Genomic DNA, 14,518 nt, shown 5'->3' on the forward strand with positions numbered 1-14,518 from the left:
TTCCATGTATTACCAATTCTCGTGATTGGTGCTTCGTTATATACTTTTCATGTACTATTACCAATTGGCGTCTCTTAATTAATTCTGTCGATTTTGTGATCGCTTATTCCAGCCTGATCCCGTGATTAAATTTCCTATTTGCTTTCCTTATCTAGAACGCCGGTTTTAATGCTCCTAATGTTGATTACAGTATGAAAAGTGATCGACTAAATCTCACGGATAGCTAGATATCAATCTGGAGCTGTTTATTATAATGAGATAGTCTGGATGCTCATAATATTCGATATCAGATTTTTTAAAATGTACAGACTCCAATATAATACTAGTATAGATAAAAAGAAAACTAAATTTTCTTGTATCCTATGAAGTATGCACCCCATTGGCCGTATTGGGATCTGGCCCTGTCTACACTTTACTTGATCACTGATTGGTGTAAGTCCTTGTGATAGTTACCCATGCATGATTATAATGGTACCCGTGCTCACAACCTATAAAAATCTTTAAAGAAAAATGCACAACGAACATATGCAAAACAGGTGGTCTCCATAGATCCGGAACCACGGCAAATTAGGCTGAGCTCAGTCCTAAAAATCAAGTTGTGTCATGATGATTTGTTCTTCGTGGTGCCACATAAGATGTTTGTTCACATGCTATTTATCTTGCATACTTCTCTACCTACGTAAAAAATGATCTTTTGCACAATACTCTATCCCTTAGAAGCTAAGGCTATCTCGATAGTATTTTCATCTTGTACATGATACGTTTCAAGTTAAAAGGGAAATTAGGTACTTTTGCATGATGTTCTCTATCACTTAGGTTGTGAGATCATCTTGATAGTCATTTTTTTAAATACGGTAACACTTTTTTAATTTTAAAAGGTATTTAGAGATACGGAGTAGTATTTTATTCAGGTTGGAAGAAAAATAGGTACTCCGTCCTATTCATATTAATTGTCCATAATAAAAAATGTATCTAGATATATATTTTAGTATCAGACAAATCTCTACTAGTTACTGATAAAATAATACAAATCGGATGGAGTACTTAAAAGGAAAAAAGGAACCGAAAAGATATATAGTAGAAATAAAAAGACCTCCCTAGGAGCCGACCTCTCCTCTGTCTCCTTCTCCCCCCTTCCCCTGCAGCCCGGACGGACGCACCATGACGAGCTCCTCGACTCCATCCCGGAAGGTATCAAACCCTAACTCTCCTTCTCCTCCAATCCATCTGGAAACAGGCGGCGGATTGGATGTTCCCGTGTGCGATTTGGGCTGAAAATTCTGTTCTTTGCTTGGCGTGGGCAGGCGCTGAGCAAGATCGCCTCCGGCCGGCTGCAGAAGGAGCTCGCCGAGTGGCAGGTCGGCCCGCCCGCCGGCTTCAGCTACAGGGTCTCCGATAACCTCCAGAGGTGAGCCGCGCGCGCGCCGCTCCCCTGCGCAATCCACCCCCGCGCGCGACCGATTCGTGTGGATGAATTGCGATTCCTCTGTTTTTACCACTTCCCGCGCGCTGTTGATTTTGGATCATAAAATCTCCGTGGGGGCTGGGGTTCCTGAATTTAGAGTTCTGGGCTAACAGAAGGAATTTCGATGAGCAGGTGGGTGATCGAGGTGGGCGGAGCGGCGGGCACGCTCTACGCCGGCGAGACGTACCAGCTGCAGGTGGACTTCCCCGAGCATTACCCCATGGAAGCGCCCCAGGTGATTTTTTCATCCTCTTTCTTCAGAACTAATATCGCGCCTCAGGTGTCTTTTCTTCACAACTAATATTGATCCACAACTCTAACGTAATCATGGTCGTGTTTTGTTCCAGGTCATCTTCCTCAACCCGGCGCCGATGCACCCGCACATTTACAGCAACGGGCACATATGCTTAGGTAAAGTTGTCCACTATGCCTCTCCTCTAATGGGGGAAGATTTTTTTTATGCCTCCATGTTGGTGCTTTTGATTTTAATTGAATGATAATAGCTATGTTCTTTGCCTAACCTGATCCAACGTTTAGCTGTCGGTTAGGTGCTAAGATTCCATTCGTCACGCCACCTTGGTCAAGTGGGCTTTTGCGGTTTCTAGAGTAGCTGCGCAGTTGTGGTGGCTTTATTTCACCTTTTCTGTTCTACCACTAGATGGGATTACCAAGTGTTTGGCCTTGTTAAATCTTAAATGTATTTTTTTTGTGATTGCGAAAATTCTTGTTATGTTTCGATAATTGTTAATTATTGGGGTTTCTATGTCTCATGCTCTGCTGAATTACTCCCAAGCTATTCAACCATTGCTGTTCTGGCCCTCAATTTGAAAAGAGACCCCGTGAAATGCACCTCCCATGTGGCGATCTGACAAGATATTTGCACATATGCTGTGTGCATCTACAAAGCATAACCACTCAAAGTAGATACGCTGTCTTCGAAACTACATATTTGAACGGCTTCTGATGAACTTCTTCATCTTTAAGCAGGACATAGCTAACTTGACATGCAGTTTGCCCATTGTTAAATGTGACATTTACCATCTGGTTTTGTAAGTACATCGAGCTCAAACCACTAAATCTTATAATAAAATTGGCCATTCGCAACCACAAGTAGAAGGACTAGTCACTTTCCATATCAGTGCTATGGTATCTCCAACACACCTTTTTCTTCTCTTGCTTATAATCGCAATCATCAAAGAAATTGTTCATCCATTCTGTTCATTCCAGTCTACATGTTGCACAACCCAGTGTGGTAACATCGGCATGTTGCCACTGTAATTTTGATTAATATTCGAAGTAGTTCCACTTTGTATCTCCCTATCCTGTCATCATTCTAGTAAAGGTACCCCAGCTAGTGGGTGACAAGTAGTTTGTGATGAAGAAATTGAGGGAGGCACCCCACCATTGACCATCGCAATTAATTAAGCTAAAATATGCTCTTTCCTTTGTTTTTTTCCTCTTGTTAGGATTATCAGCTTGCTAATTGGAGCTAGTCCTATTTTTTTTATTTGAACATATCTAGTCCTCTCCAGAGAACTCCTAAGGCCACCCCTCTGATCTACAGTATGGCATAGATAATCCAGAAGAAGTCTGCATAAAAGTCTTTGCCCAAAAGGATAATCCTAGAATTCCGTCTGTCTTCTGGATTTGGAGCAGTGCCGATTTTCAAGAACGCGAATCTTATGATATGGTGGGAATATCTTATGATAATCATCCGCGCCTTAAACGTATCCTAATGCTTGAAAGTTGGATAGGGTGGCCCTTACCTAAGGTCTGAATTATAAAAATACACCTATGTGAATCAAGCAAGCACCTTCCCTTGGTTCATTGTGGCTGCTTGCTAAGCAAACAAACAGAGTCATCGTAATTCGGTAACATTTGAACTTGGTGATGGATGTGAGTTGAAGAGATTTACGTTTTTTTTTGAGAAAACGCAATAATTTTGTGTTTCATTGCATTGAAAAGAGTGCCTACAGTTTGAACCTTGCAACATGGATAAAAGGGACATACATTCAAGTAATGTAACCACTACCAATACTGAATCTCGGACTTCAAAGGCAATGAGTCACGTTTCTTGATTTATTGATCTGCAATTTTGTGTGTTCCTTGTAAACATTTGCTCGTATTTGTGAAATACACCAATCTTTCTGTCCAAATTGATGAGACAACCATTGAAACTTTTTTTAGGAGGTTTTAAATTATCCCATGTATAGTGAGAGTGGTGTTTTGGAACATGGGAGCATATGTTCCCTATATTTTGAAATGCATCTTACACATATTTTGAATTTTTAAAAAATTTGGAACAAAAAATTCACACATACATCTTCACGTGCTACGCGCTCACAAAGTCGTTTCATAAAAAATCGACTTATCATGTGACGTGTGTAAAAAGACAAAATTTAGTGCTAAAATAATGCTTTTCACAAGATAAACTTGCTCTTTTTTACGTAGACCACAAAAATATTGTTTTTTCGTGAAACTTGGCAAATGCACATATATTATGGAGATGTACATGTATAATTTTTTATCCAAATTTTTTGACACTTCGAAATATGATTTTTTTGGTAGAGGGAGCATATGCACCCGGGAGCCGAATTGAGTTTCCGATGTATAGTTGGCTATAGACCACTACCAATACTGAATCTAGGACTTCAAAGGCAATGAGTCATGTTTCTTGATTTATTGATCTGCAATTGTGTGTGTTCCTTGTAACCATTTGCTTGTATTTATGAAATACCCCAATCTTTCTGTCCAAATTGAGGAGACAACCATTGAAACTTTTTTTGCGAGGTTTTAAATTATCCCATGTATAGTTGGCTATAGACCCCAGATAATCCATCTGATGCTATTTGGCTGTTTTGTCACCAAATACAAAGTGAATAGGTAGCTGAACAGTTATGAAGACCGTATACTGGTAATTCTAATAATACCATGTATGTTGGTTTAGTTAACCAAAGACACTGAATCTGAAATTCAATGCGGCTGAAACATGCTCCCAGTCTTGATTATCCATCATTGTTGGACCTCCTTGAAATCAGAAAACTAGTAATCGTCTGACTCACCTAGGTTAAATTATCCTACTTCTATACCTAAAAGGAGCAACTTAACCTTTTCTTTCATCTTTCAACATTTGGATTCTTTGTAACCTTATTAGAAGTTACTTCTCGGGCCTTTCATTAGTATTGCATATGAATATTCTGTGACCAAATGTAAAAATGTTAGTAGGGCCAGAGTTTCTTTTGCATGATCTATAACATAAAAGGGCTGGTTCTTTTATGCGCAGATATACTGTATGACTCGTGGTCGCCTGCCATGACTGTAAGTTCAGTCTGTATCAGCATATTGTCCATGCTGTCTAGCTCGCCATCAAAGGTTATATAACACCCACCCAGTTCCCTTTGCATGTCAAACATGATGCTCATTACTTGTACTCATACTAACTACGTTGTATTTGGTCAACAGCAACGCCCAGAAGACAATGACCGCTATGTTAGGAACTGTCGCAATGGAAGGTCCCCGAAAGAAACCAGATGGTGGTTCCATGATGACAAAGTATAAGGGGTCATCGACAGGCTGTTCCTTATTGTGAGATCTCTTCCAAGGGGAGATGAGATGATTTAGGCTTAAATTCTAAGCGCCCCTCTTATCGTACTGCAAAATCAGTATATGTGTCAACATGAATATTGTCACATCGCTATCAAATGAGATATATAGAATAAGCATTGACTATAACCAGTTGATGCGCTGATGATACAGGCATAGGAGAAGTGCAGATTTTATCTTTGATTTGCTAAGTTGTTGGTGCTATATCTGTCTATACTTATGGATTTTGCTGAAGTCAAAGTTATCAGTCTGCTTGCTGATGCCCTGTCCGGTTTGTTACTCCTGATATATATTCTTATAGACTTCTTCCACATATATGGATCCATTGATATAATACTTCTAATGACATGTAATGTATATTTTGTTGGTCAAATCAATGATAATTTAGACACAAATTACGAGTAGCGTGTATATGTAGATGTAATCAAATGAAATTTCAAAACGAGCTACTGGAATTACTGGTTGATTGCATAAATTGCTGAGGAGGTAGGTAGTGTCGCTACTTTTGTTTCTGGCCAAATGTTGTCCCAGCTTGCAGACTTCTGATGCTGCTCCAAGAAAGTATCTTCATTTAGTGATGGAATGTTTTGTTACCTACTCAGGATTATACTGGGCTGAGGAGGTAGTATCTAGGCTCAAGCTTCAAATCTGAACTTGCTGTTTTCAAGGGGTTCATCAGTTGTTAATTGTCTGTTCTATAGCGCTTTAATGCTAGTTTAAATCTTTTGTGTGTATTTGGTTGTTGTCATTTCTTTGCTGTTTGGTCCTGTATTGTAAGCTGCTGACGCCAGCAGTTACTACATTTATGTATCATATAACTTGCTTTAGTGAAAAAGGTTGTCCTTCATGCCTTTTGTCTCAAATTTATTTCTCTGCAATTCATGACAGAATGCTTGCAACCTTGTTTCTGCTAGTTTCAGTGAATAATGCATTTTTGGTTTATAGAAGTGTTCCTTTACTCATAACTGGAATTTGTTGCCTTACATTTATCCTAACTTCTTTTGATCTTACAAATGATAGCGTGTGAAGTTTGCTGATTTTTCAGTGTACTTACATCTGTAAGGCGTAAAAAGGTTAAAGTTTTCAGCACTTTTTGATCAAAATGTTTTTTTGACAATGTTTCGGAATGAACTGTGCAACTTGGGAACAATTGCTACTTGATTTATCGATTATTATTTCTCTACTATCCTATCAGCTACATGTTAAGTTGATTTCATTCGCTGATAAAGCCATGCTAATTTCTTAAAAAATCTGGTCAGTTTACACCAAATTATATAATTGATACCATGGATCAATTATATATACAATTCTAGCATTTCATCGTCATGGTCATTAGCAACCTGCATAGTTATATCTTTTTTTGTGGAGTGATCCGAGTCTTGTATTTGTTTTATAAAGAACACTTCAAAATATACATGCACCTGACCTGATGCCTGTTCCGTTCCGTAAACTTGCTACCCCCTCCAACCAAAATTACTTGTCGTGGATTTAGGCAAAATGTTGCCTAAAACCTGTCTAGGTTCATTGAATCCGCGACAAGTAATTTGGATTGGCGGAAGTAAGATCTTTGAGTTTGCTCTGCATCAAATTATTCATTTTTCTCTTCATTCCTATCTATACTGTAGTACTCTGTAAGATCGTTTCTATTAGACATCCTATACTGAAGTAAAGCATGTTTTTCAGATTTTTATTCTGGTATTAATCAGCAAAACCTGCCTAATGTTTACCTGCTCGAGACATTGAGAGATGTAATGGCCTTGAACTAGGGTATCAGTTCACTGGCAGGTGAGACGTAAGGAACCTGGTCATGAACCTCATGGCAGCACTGTCTGATCATTATGAGATGCAGCAAAGCCATGGCCCGGTTGTTTGCTTCAGCTATTTCGGGTACCTATGGCCAGTTGTCTCAAGTTTCTTGTTGCCGTGTACGACTGTACGTTGCGATGCTAAAGCTGCAATGTCAAACAACGCTAGCAGCATTTTTGTAGTTCTGGCCTTCTGGGGTGGCATTCTAGCAGCACCGTTCACATGCAGCTGCTTGAATTGGTGATTAGTTTGTGGATTGAGCGGATGTGTTACAGTCTGAAATGCAGTTGTCAGTGAAATAGAGTTCCGCTGAAATTTGTGTTCATTGACTGAATCAGAATGGTCAGCTGGCCACTAGATTTGTATGATAACTACTCAGATGATTTGGAGTTACTGTTTCTTTTACTGAAATGGCACTACACGTCCAGAGCTGCTGCACATTAGAAATTCAATACTCTGAAGTCTGAAATTCAATGCAGCTGAATTTGGTTTCACTCTAACTTTTCGTTACTGTTGGCTCTCCTTGAAATCAGCAAATCAGTAATCGTCTGACTCTCCTAGGTTAATTTATCTAACCTATGCTTAAAAGGAGACACTTAACCTTTTGTCTCTCAGAACATTGGGATTCGCATTGATCTTCTCAGAAGTTACTTTACAAAATAGATGAAATTCTCAGCCCTTTCATTAATACTAGATGCCAAGCGCGCTTCGCCGCCCTGCCTACAATTTGTTTGGACATTTCCTGACATAACTTGCATCTTTGTTCGGTTGCACTACCATCATAACACATTTAACTTTCTTTGCCCTCTAAGTAGACCCTTAATTCAAAGTGATATATGTTGTCGTACGCCAGAAATTTGATGCAATGATTATCAGTTACACCTTCGGTTGTACAATATTTTAATGTACCCAACTGCTGATAATAGTTTAATTCAATACCAGGCCACATATAAAGAGATTTGTAGTAGTATAATGATCAATCCACATGTAATGGGAAAGCTTCATATTCGGCTGAATCCAAGCAGAACATTAAAAAATGTGTTTACTCAGAAAGAAAATATATTTTTAGCGTGCATTTACATAATATATAACACAAGTGACAAATATCTACCAGTTTTAATGCATAATTTTGCATTTACTACTGAAGTGGCAAACTACATCCGATGGAATAGCTGCCAGACAGATCCATAATATAAGGCAGCCAGGGCAAATGCAAGAGTTGATGCGTTTGAGCCAATTTACAACATGAGCCAGAGGAAAGAAATAATTTACATGTATTTGATGCATAGTTTCTGGTACTGCTCAGAAAAGCTGTATCAAACAAACATGAAGACTAATCAAGCTTAGCTTTTGGATATTGATATGCAGCCTTCCTCAATGAGCAATGAGACAGTTCTAGCCATCGGTGCCCAAATCAGTAGCGACAATGGGAAAATTGCGAGAGAAACTTATCTGCCCAGCGGCATCGATGAAGCCTTCCTCAATATGGAATGACACAGTCCTAGCCATCGGTGCCCAAATCAGTAGCGACAATGGGAAAATTGGGAGAGAAACTTATCTGCCCAGTGACAACGATGAAGTACCTCTCATTGCTACCCATCCTTCTCTTCCCAGCAGCGCAGCAACTCACATGCAGTAGCGACGCCCTATTCTCTTTTCCTTGCGCACTCTGTCGAAGATATGTGCCTCCTCTGTTGGCCCGTATCTTTTTCACCCAGTCAATGCTCCTCAGAGCTGCCGCAGCGCCGTCCATCCCTGTGGCTAACTCCACGACCCCTGCCTCGAGTTCCTCCCACGGCGCTTCGACGACCGTTGGCTGTCTGCCTGAGCAACCCCTTCACGGCCACGGCCCATCCAAATCCCGCATGGAGCAAGATGAGGCCAGGAGGGTTGCTCCGTTGTAAGGTAAACGATGTGGTTGGGCCTCCAAGGTGCTCTCTTTAGCTCTGTGCGCGTTCTTCGAGAATATCACTGGGTCGAACAAGCCCACCGTCGAGCAGCAAAATAGTCGCAGGGCCTGCAGCCAAGGACGCAGACACAGGGCAGTGGCAGATAACCTCATGCCCTCAGAAGACTTAGAGCTGACCAACGTTTACAGCTTTACACCTGAGTGGCATACATATCATGTGAAACTACTCTCCACAACATGTTGCTAACATCAATCTTATAGTTTTCTAAAAAAGCATCAAATTTATAAGTCTTTGTTTGCTACTACAGAACATTATTGCAATCACGCATAGTAATACAGAAACACTCTCACATGTTGCTGGTCCTTTTGACCTTGCGGGTTCAGAAAATAAACTCTTGCTTTTGGACCATCAGCCAGCAGTCCAGCACACCTGAGTGGCATACATATCATGGTACCTGTTACCTGTTGTATTAATTCTCAACGTTAAGAAATCATTTGGGGAAACAGTAGAAAGAACAGAGGAATATATCATTGCAGCTAGTTTATTCTTTCTTACTTGGTAAAGACTACAGTAAGTAATGGAAAACAGATGATAGTGGTAACCAACTGTACCAAGTATCATTTCACAATTAAGAATTGCTTCTGAAATTTGAATATGAACGGCAATTTTTTTTAGTAATATAACATTATGCTATCAGAACATTAATTGTCCCTAAAAGCTCAAGATCAAACTACGCCTTACATTTAATTTTTTCGAGAAAACGCAAAAAGCCTTTGCGTTTCATTTCATTGAATAGAGAGAAGGTTTGCGGTTACAAGCCCCCTAAGGGGTGAAAGGAAAACAAAACAGGGGAGGGCTAGTGTACATCCCAGGTCTGGGGTAGGATCACGCGTAGCCCCTGGGCTCCTGCCCTTGCCCAAAGAGCGGCTTCCTCCTTGATGTTGTTGACGACGGTGCTGACGGAGGGTCGGGCTCCATTGAACACGCAGTCATTGCGGTGCTTCCAGAGCATCCAGGGGACGAGCAAGGTGATGGATGCCAGGCCCTTATGGGTAGGAGCTGGGGAGCTTTGCCGTGCCTTGTGCCACCAGGAGTGGATCGAGTCGTCGCGTTCAGGAGGGTTGCAGGTGGCACGCAGCCAGGCAAGGACCTCGAACCAAACCTGCTGGGAGAAGCAGCAGCCTGTCAAGAGGTGATGCATGGTTTCCATCTCCTGGTCGCAGAGCAAGCAGCGGGGGTGGTGTTGGAGACCCCGGTGTTGTAGGCGTGCGGCCATCCAGCAGCGGTCCAGGTTGGCGAGCCATGTGAAGAACTTGACGCTTTGCGGTGCCCAAGTGCGCCAGGTCAATCTCCAGGTGCTGCAGCTAGTTGAGCCTAGGAACATGGCGTTATAGCAGGATTTGGCGGAGTAGACTCCGCTGTCGTTCCACTTCCAGGTCATGGCATCGGCCTGGTCTGTCAGCTGCACGCTTTCGAGCCGGCGCCAAAGCAGCAAGTACTCGCCGATCTCCGGGATCCCAATGGTGCCGTGGATGTCGCGCGCCCAGGAGTGGTTGAGCAGGCCGTCGGCGACCATTCTGATGCGCCGTCTGCGCTTGGGGATGCACGCATATAAGAGGGGCGCAATCTCGCTGATGGATCGCCCGTCGAGCCAGCGGTCTTCCCAAAACAATGCCGTGCGTCCGTCGCCGAGGACCATAGTCGTCGAGGCAAAGAACAGCGCGCGTTCCATGGGGGAGAACTGCAGGTCGAGGCCCTGCCAGGCCCTGGATGGGTCCGTGCGGCTGAGCCAAAGCCAGCGCAGGCGCAGGGCGATGCCGGCTTTGTCCAGGTTTAGGACGCCGAGGCCGCCGCGATCGATGGGGCGACAGACTGTTCCCCAGTTCACGTGGCAGTTGCCACCATGCGCTTCCTTGCGGCCAGCCCAGAGGAAGCCGCGCTCGATCTTCTCAATGAGGTGCAGCGTTTGCTTGTCTGGGGCGTGGACGAGGAGCTGGTGAATGGGGATCGCGCTGAGCACGGACTTGACCAGCTTGAGGCGCCCAGCCTTATCCATCAGGTGTGCTTTCCAGGTGGGTAGCTTCGCCGCGACGCGGTCGATCGTGGGCTGCATCTGGGCTCTGGCGGGGCGCCGGATGGTTAGGGGAATGCCCAGATATGTGATGGGCATCTCGACAACGGGGCAGCCCAGGCCCACAGATACCGCCGCCACGTCGTCGTCCGTGCAGTTGATGAGGGCCGCCGAGCTTTTGCTGTAGTTGACGCGTAGGCCTGACGCCAATCCAAAGATATGTAGGAGCTCGCGGACGGCGGCAGTGTCGTCGTGGGATGGGTGGCAAAAGAGCACCATGTCGTCGGCGTAGAGGGACATGACGGGGACGTGACGATGAGGGTGAAGCCGTTGTAGGACGCCAAGCGCCGCAGCGTGGTTGATCAGGCGGCCTAGCACATCCACCGCGAGCACGAAGAGCTGCGGGGACAGTGGGTCCCCCTGACGTAGCCCGCGTCGATGCCAGATGGGAGGGCCTGGTTCTCCGTTGATCAACACCCGAGTGCTAGCCGAGCTGAGCAAAATGGCGAGCCAATCCAAGAACTTGTCGCCGAAGCCATAGCGACGAAGGACCTCGAAGAGGAAAGGCCAGGAGATGGAGTCGAAGGCGCGAGCTAGGTCGAGCTTCAGGAGCACCCTGGGTTCCTTGAGTTGGTGGAGCAGCCGAGCAGATTGTCGAGCGAGGACGAAGTTGTCGTGCAGGCTGCGCCCGGGGATGAAGGCGTTTTGGTTCTTGCTCACCAGGTCGTCCAGCTTGGGAGCAAGGCGCAGCGATAGCATCTTGGTGAAGAGTTTGGCCACGAGATGAATCAAGCTGATGGGCATGTAGTCTCCAAGGGTGGTGGCATTGGGCTTCTTGGGGAGCAGGGTGAGCAGCGCCTGGTTCAGCCTATGAAAGCCTCGACCACGCAGAGCGTGGAGCTGAGCAAAAGCCTCGACGAAATCGCCCTTCACAGTGCTCCAGGAAGCTCGGAGGAACTCGGCGGTGAAGCCGTCTGGGCCGGGAGCCTTCCTCGCTGGCAAGCGCTTGATGGCGTTCCAAATCTCCTCCTCTTCGAAAGGGGCGTCGAGGTCGGAGAGGGCCTCAGAGGGAGTGATCAGGTGCTGCAGCTCGAGGGTGATGTCGCGTGGCGCGTCGGTGCCGAGAAGGGCATCAAAGTGCGCGAAGGCGGCTTCGGCCATGTCCGCGTGGTTGGTCAGGAAGCGACCGTCAGAGCTGATGCTACGCACCTTGTTCTTCTGGCGGCGGTAGGAACACTGTAGGTGGAAGAACGCCGTATTGGCGTCGCCGTCCTGGAGGGAGGTGAGTCGAGAACGCTTCCTGGCGATCGTGCGCTCGAGCGAGGCGAGGCCAAGGTAGGAGACTTTCAGGTTCTTGTGTAGCCATGTCTCCTCGGAGGAGAGCTGGCGGTCCTCACGTGCTTTGTCGAACCTCAGGATGAGCTCACGGCAGATGGCCATCTTGTCCCGAACGCTGCCCACCATGCGGGAGCTCCAGCTGGTGAGTTTTCTAGCGGTAGCTTGCAGACGCAGCCAGATGCGGCGGAAGGGATCGGCATCGTGAATGGAGTGCCAGGCCTCGTTTACGGCGTCATGGAAGCCGTCCATGCGCAGCCAGAATTCCTCGAACCGGAAGCGCCGGTGACTGGCGGGCGAAGGCGTGCAGTCCAACATCAAGGGGATGTGGTCGGAGGTCACGGAAGCCAGGCAGTGCAGGTGACATTCGCCGACAAGGTCCTCCCAATCCGAGGTGCAGAGCACGCGATCGAGCAGCACGAGCGTGGGAGGATCCTGGCCATTGGACCATGTGTATCGTCGGCCGTTGAGGTATATCTCTTTGAGCGCCAGATCGTTGATGCAGCGATGGAACTTGCCCATTAGGCGCCGGTTGACATTGTTGTTGTTTTTGTCCTCGTCTCGGTAGATGAGGTTGAAGTCGCCGCAAATCATCCAGGGGCCGGGGCAGTCCGCACGCACGGTGCGGAGCTCTTCCAGGAAAGCAACCTTGTCATCGTCGTCTTGTGGTCCGTAAACAACGCTGATCCACCAAGAGGGGGAGGCGGGCGAGGAGACTTTTGCCGTGAGCGCATTAGTGGTGCACAGTGGGTCGGTGATGGACACCTCCCTGTTCTTCCACACTAGGAGGATGCCGCCGCGCGTACCCGCAGCGGGAAGGTATACATAGTCATCGAACTCAGCACCCAAAGCCTCCAACACGATGTAGGATAGAATCAATTCCATTTTAGTTTCCTGGAGACAAACTACAGATGCTCCCGAGGAGAGCACAAGCGATCGGATGGCGGTGCGGCGTGCACGTGCGTTAAGGCCTCGCACGTTCCAAATGAGAAACTTGAGGTTGCTAAGCATTGGCAACGACATCGACTTGGCGCGGCATGATGCTGTCCGCGGGGAGCTGGCGATCGACGAGCGCGGCAATGGCAGCAAGCACCGGGCGGGAGAGGGGTGCGGCGAAGATGTTGTCGGAGGCACGCATCTCGGCGGCGGTGATCGTCTGGTCGACGCCGATGATCTCGAGGGTGCGCAGGATCTGGACGCGCGCCCGCCGCTCGGCAGTTGGTGGTGCTGCGGTGAGGGGTGCTTGCCTGGCAGGACGGCTGCGGCGTGGCGAGAAGTTGAGGGCGTGACGGCGGGGGCGGCGACCTGGGCAGGGCAGAGAGGCGCTGATGCTCTTGGTGGCGGCTTTGAGGAAGTCACCGAGAGTGCGGAGCGGGGCTTCCTGAGAGGCAGCGACGCGCGCCCTGCAGCGGAGCGTGATCGGCGGCGAAGCGAACCGGCCAGGGGAGCGGAAGGTGGAGGCGGTAGGCGAAGCGGTCAGCGTCGGCGTGGGTTGGGCAGCCCCAGGTTGGGCCAGAATGGTGGCGTCCACGATGTTGGGCCCTGGGCCGGTAGGGGGCACTTCGGAGGCCCAGGTGGGTTGGAGGGAGAGTGGGGATTGAATTCCACTGTCGAGCCTGGTGGCATCCTCCAGAAGCGTCTCCTGGGTGGGACCCGCGACGGCCGTTGGAGATGGCGGGGAAGCGGCTTGCCCCGACAGGAGATCCTCCTCGGGCGCCCCACAAGGGCTGGCTGGCAGCGAATCGGGGACCTCGCTCTCTGCAAAGTCGCTTTGCTCTGTGGATTCCAGAAGCGGAGCTTGGACTGGGGCGGCAGGCTCTGTGGCGGCCAGGTCGTGCGCAGCGGAAGGCGACGAAGAGTTGGCCAGGTCCAGGACGCTTTGCACAGGGAGACCGTGGTCAGCAAGAGCGGGCGCCAGCTCGGGATTGCTTCCAGTGGGCCCAGGGGCGGGATCCGATGGGGAGTTGGCCACTGGGGCAGAGCCACGCGGCTCTTGACCAGGTCCTGTCGGGGGAGGGGTCGTGGTGGGGCCCGAGCTGCAGCCTTGGACGCTTTTGCGACGCCAGGATTGGCTTCCTCTTTTGGCTCCCCGATGAGGAAGCGAGGGCCCATGCAGGTGGGGCCACGGCGCCACCGTCCTCTCGACCACGGCACTGGCCGGGCGCGGCGGTGCGCGACGCCGGCGTGCGGCGGCGGAGCTCCAGGTGCCGTCGACGGCCAGGCCATCCGCACGGGTGCAGCGACCGGTGATGGGCCAGTCGAGCGCGTCGAGCGCCATGCCGTCAGCCCTTCTGGCTGGAGGGGAGTGGTTGGGGCGGCGGCGCTTGC

The 14,518-nt window shown here is 47.7% G+C and overlaps 1 protein-coding gene and 1 long non-coding RNA gene across 2 annotated transcripts; one reads left to right on the top strand and one right to left on the bottom strand.

Moving 5' to 3' along the window:
• The first annotated feature begins 1,079 nt into the window (after window positions 1-1,079).
• LOC127299029 (probable ubiquitin-conjugating enzyme E2 18) lies at window positions 1,080-5,328 on the top strand. Its single transcript, XM_051328890.2, has 6 exons — window positions 1,080-1,191; window positions 1,305-1,408; window positions 1,598-1,700; window positions 1,813-1,876; window positions 4,749-4,837; window positions 4,928-5,328. The coding sequence occupies exons 1-6, from the start codon at window positions 1,162-1,164 to the stop codon at window positions 5,021-5,023; spliced, it is 486 nt and encodes a 161-aa protein (XP_051184850.1). The 5' UTR covers window positions 1,080-1,161; the 3' UTR covers window positions 5,024-5,328.
• A 2,806-nt stretch (window positions 5,329-8,134) lies between these two features.
• Window positions 8,135-8,631, bottom strand: LOC127299028 (uncharacterized). Its single transcript, XR_007850283.2, has 2 exons — window positions 8,458-8,631; window positions 8,135-8,375 (listed from the first exon to the last, which is right to left on the bottom strand). It is a non-coding gene; the product is annotated as an uncharacterized lncRNA (long non-coding RNA).
• Window positions 8,632-14,518: the final 5,887 nt, after the last annotated feature.

Source organism: Lolium perenne, chromosome 5, assembly GCF_019359855.2.
Source record: "Lolium perenne isolate Kyuss_39 chromosome 5, Kyuss_2.0, whole genome shotgun sequence".
Classification (NCBI taxonomy): Eukaryota; Viridiplantae; Streptophyta; class Magnoliopsida; order Poales; family Poaceae; genus Lolium; species Lolium perenne.

Excerpts from the sequence above, each read along its gene's own strand:
- LOC127299029 (XM_051328890.2), top strand. The coding sequence starts at position 1,162 with ATGACGAGCTCCTCGACTCCATCCCGGAAG. Across the intron at positions 1,877-4,748 it reads CAACGGGCACATATGCTTAG|ATATACTGTATGACTCGTGG; the intron begins GTAAAGTTGTCC and ends TTTTATGCGCAG. Across the intron at positions 4,838-4,927 it reads TGTCTAGCTCGCCATCAAAG|CAACGCCCAGAAGACAATGA; the intron begins GTTATATAACAC and ends TTTGGTCAACAG.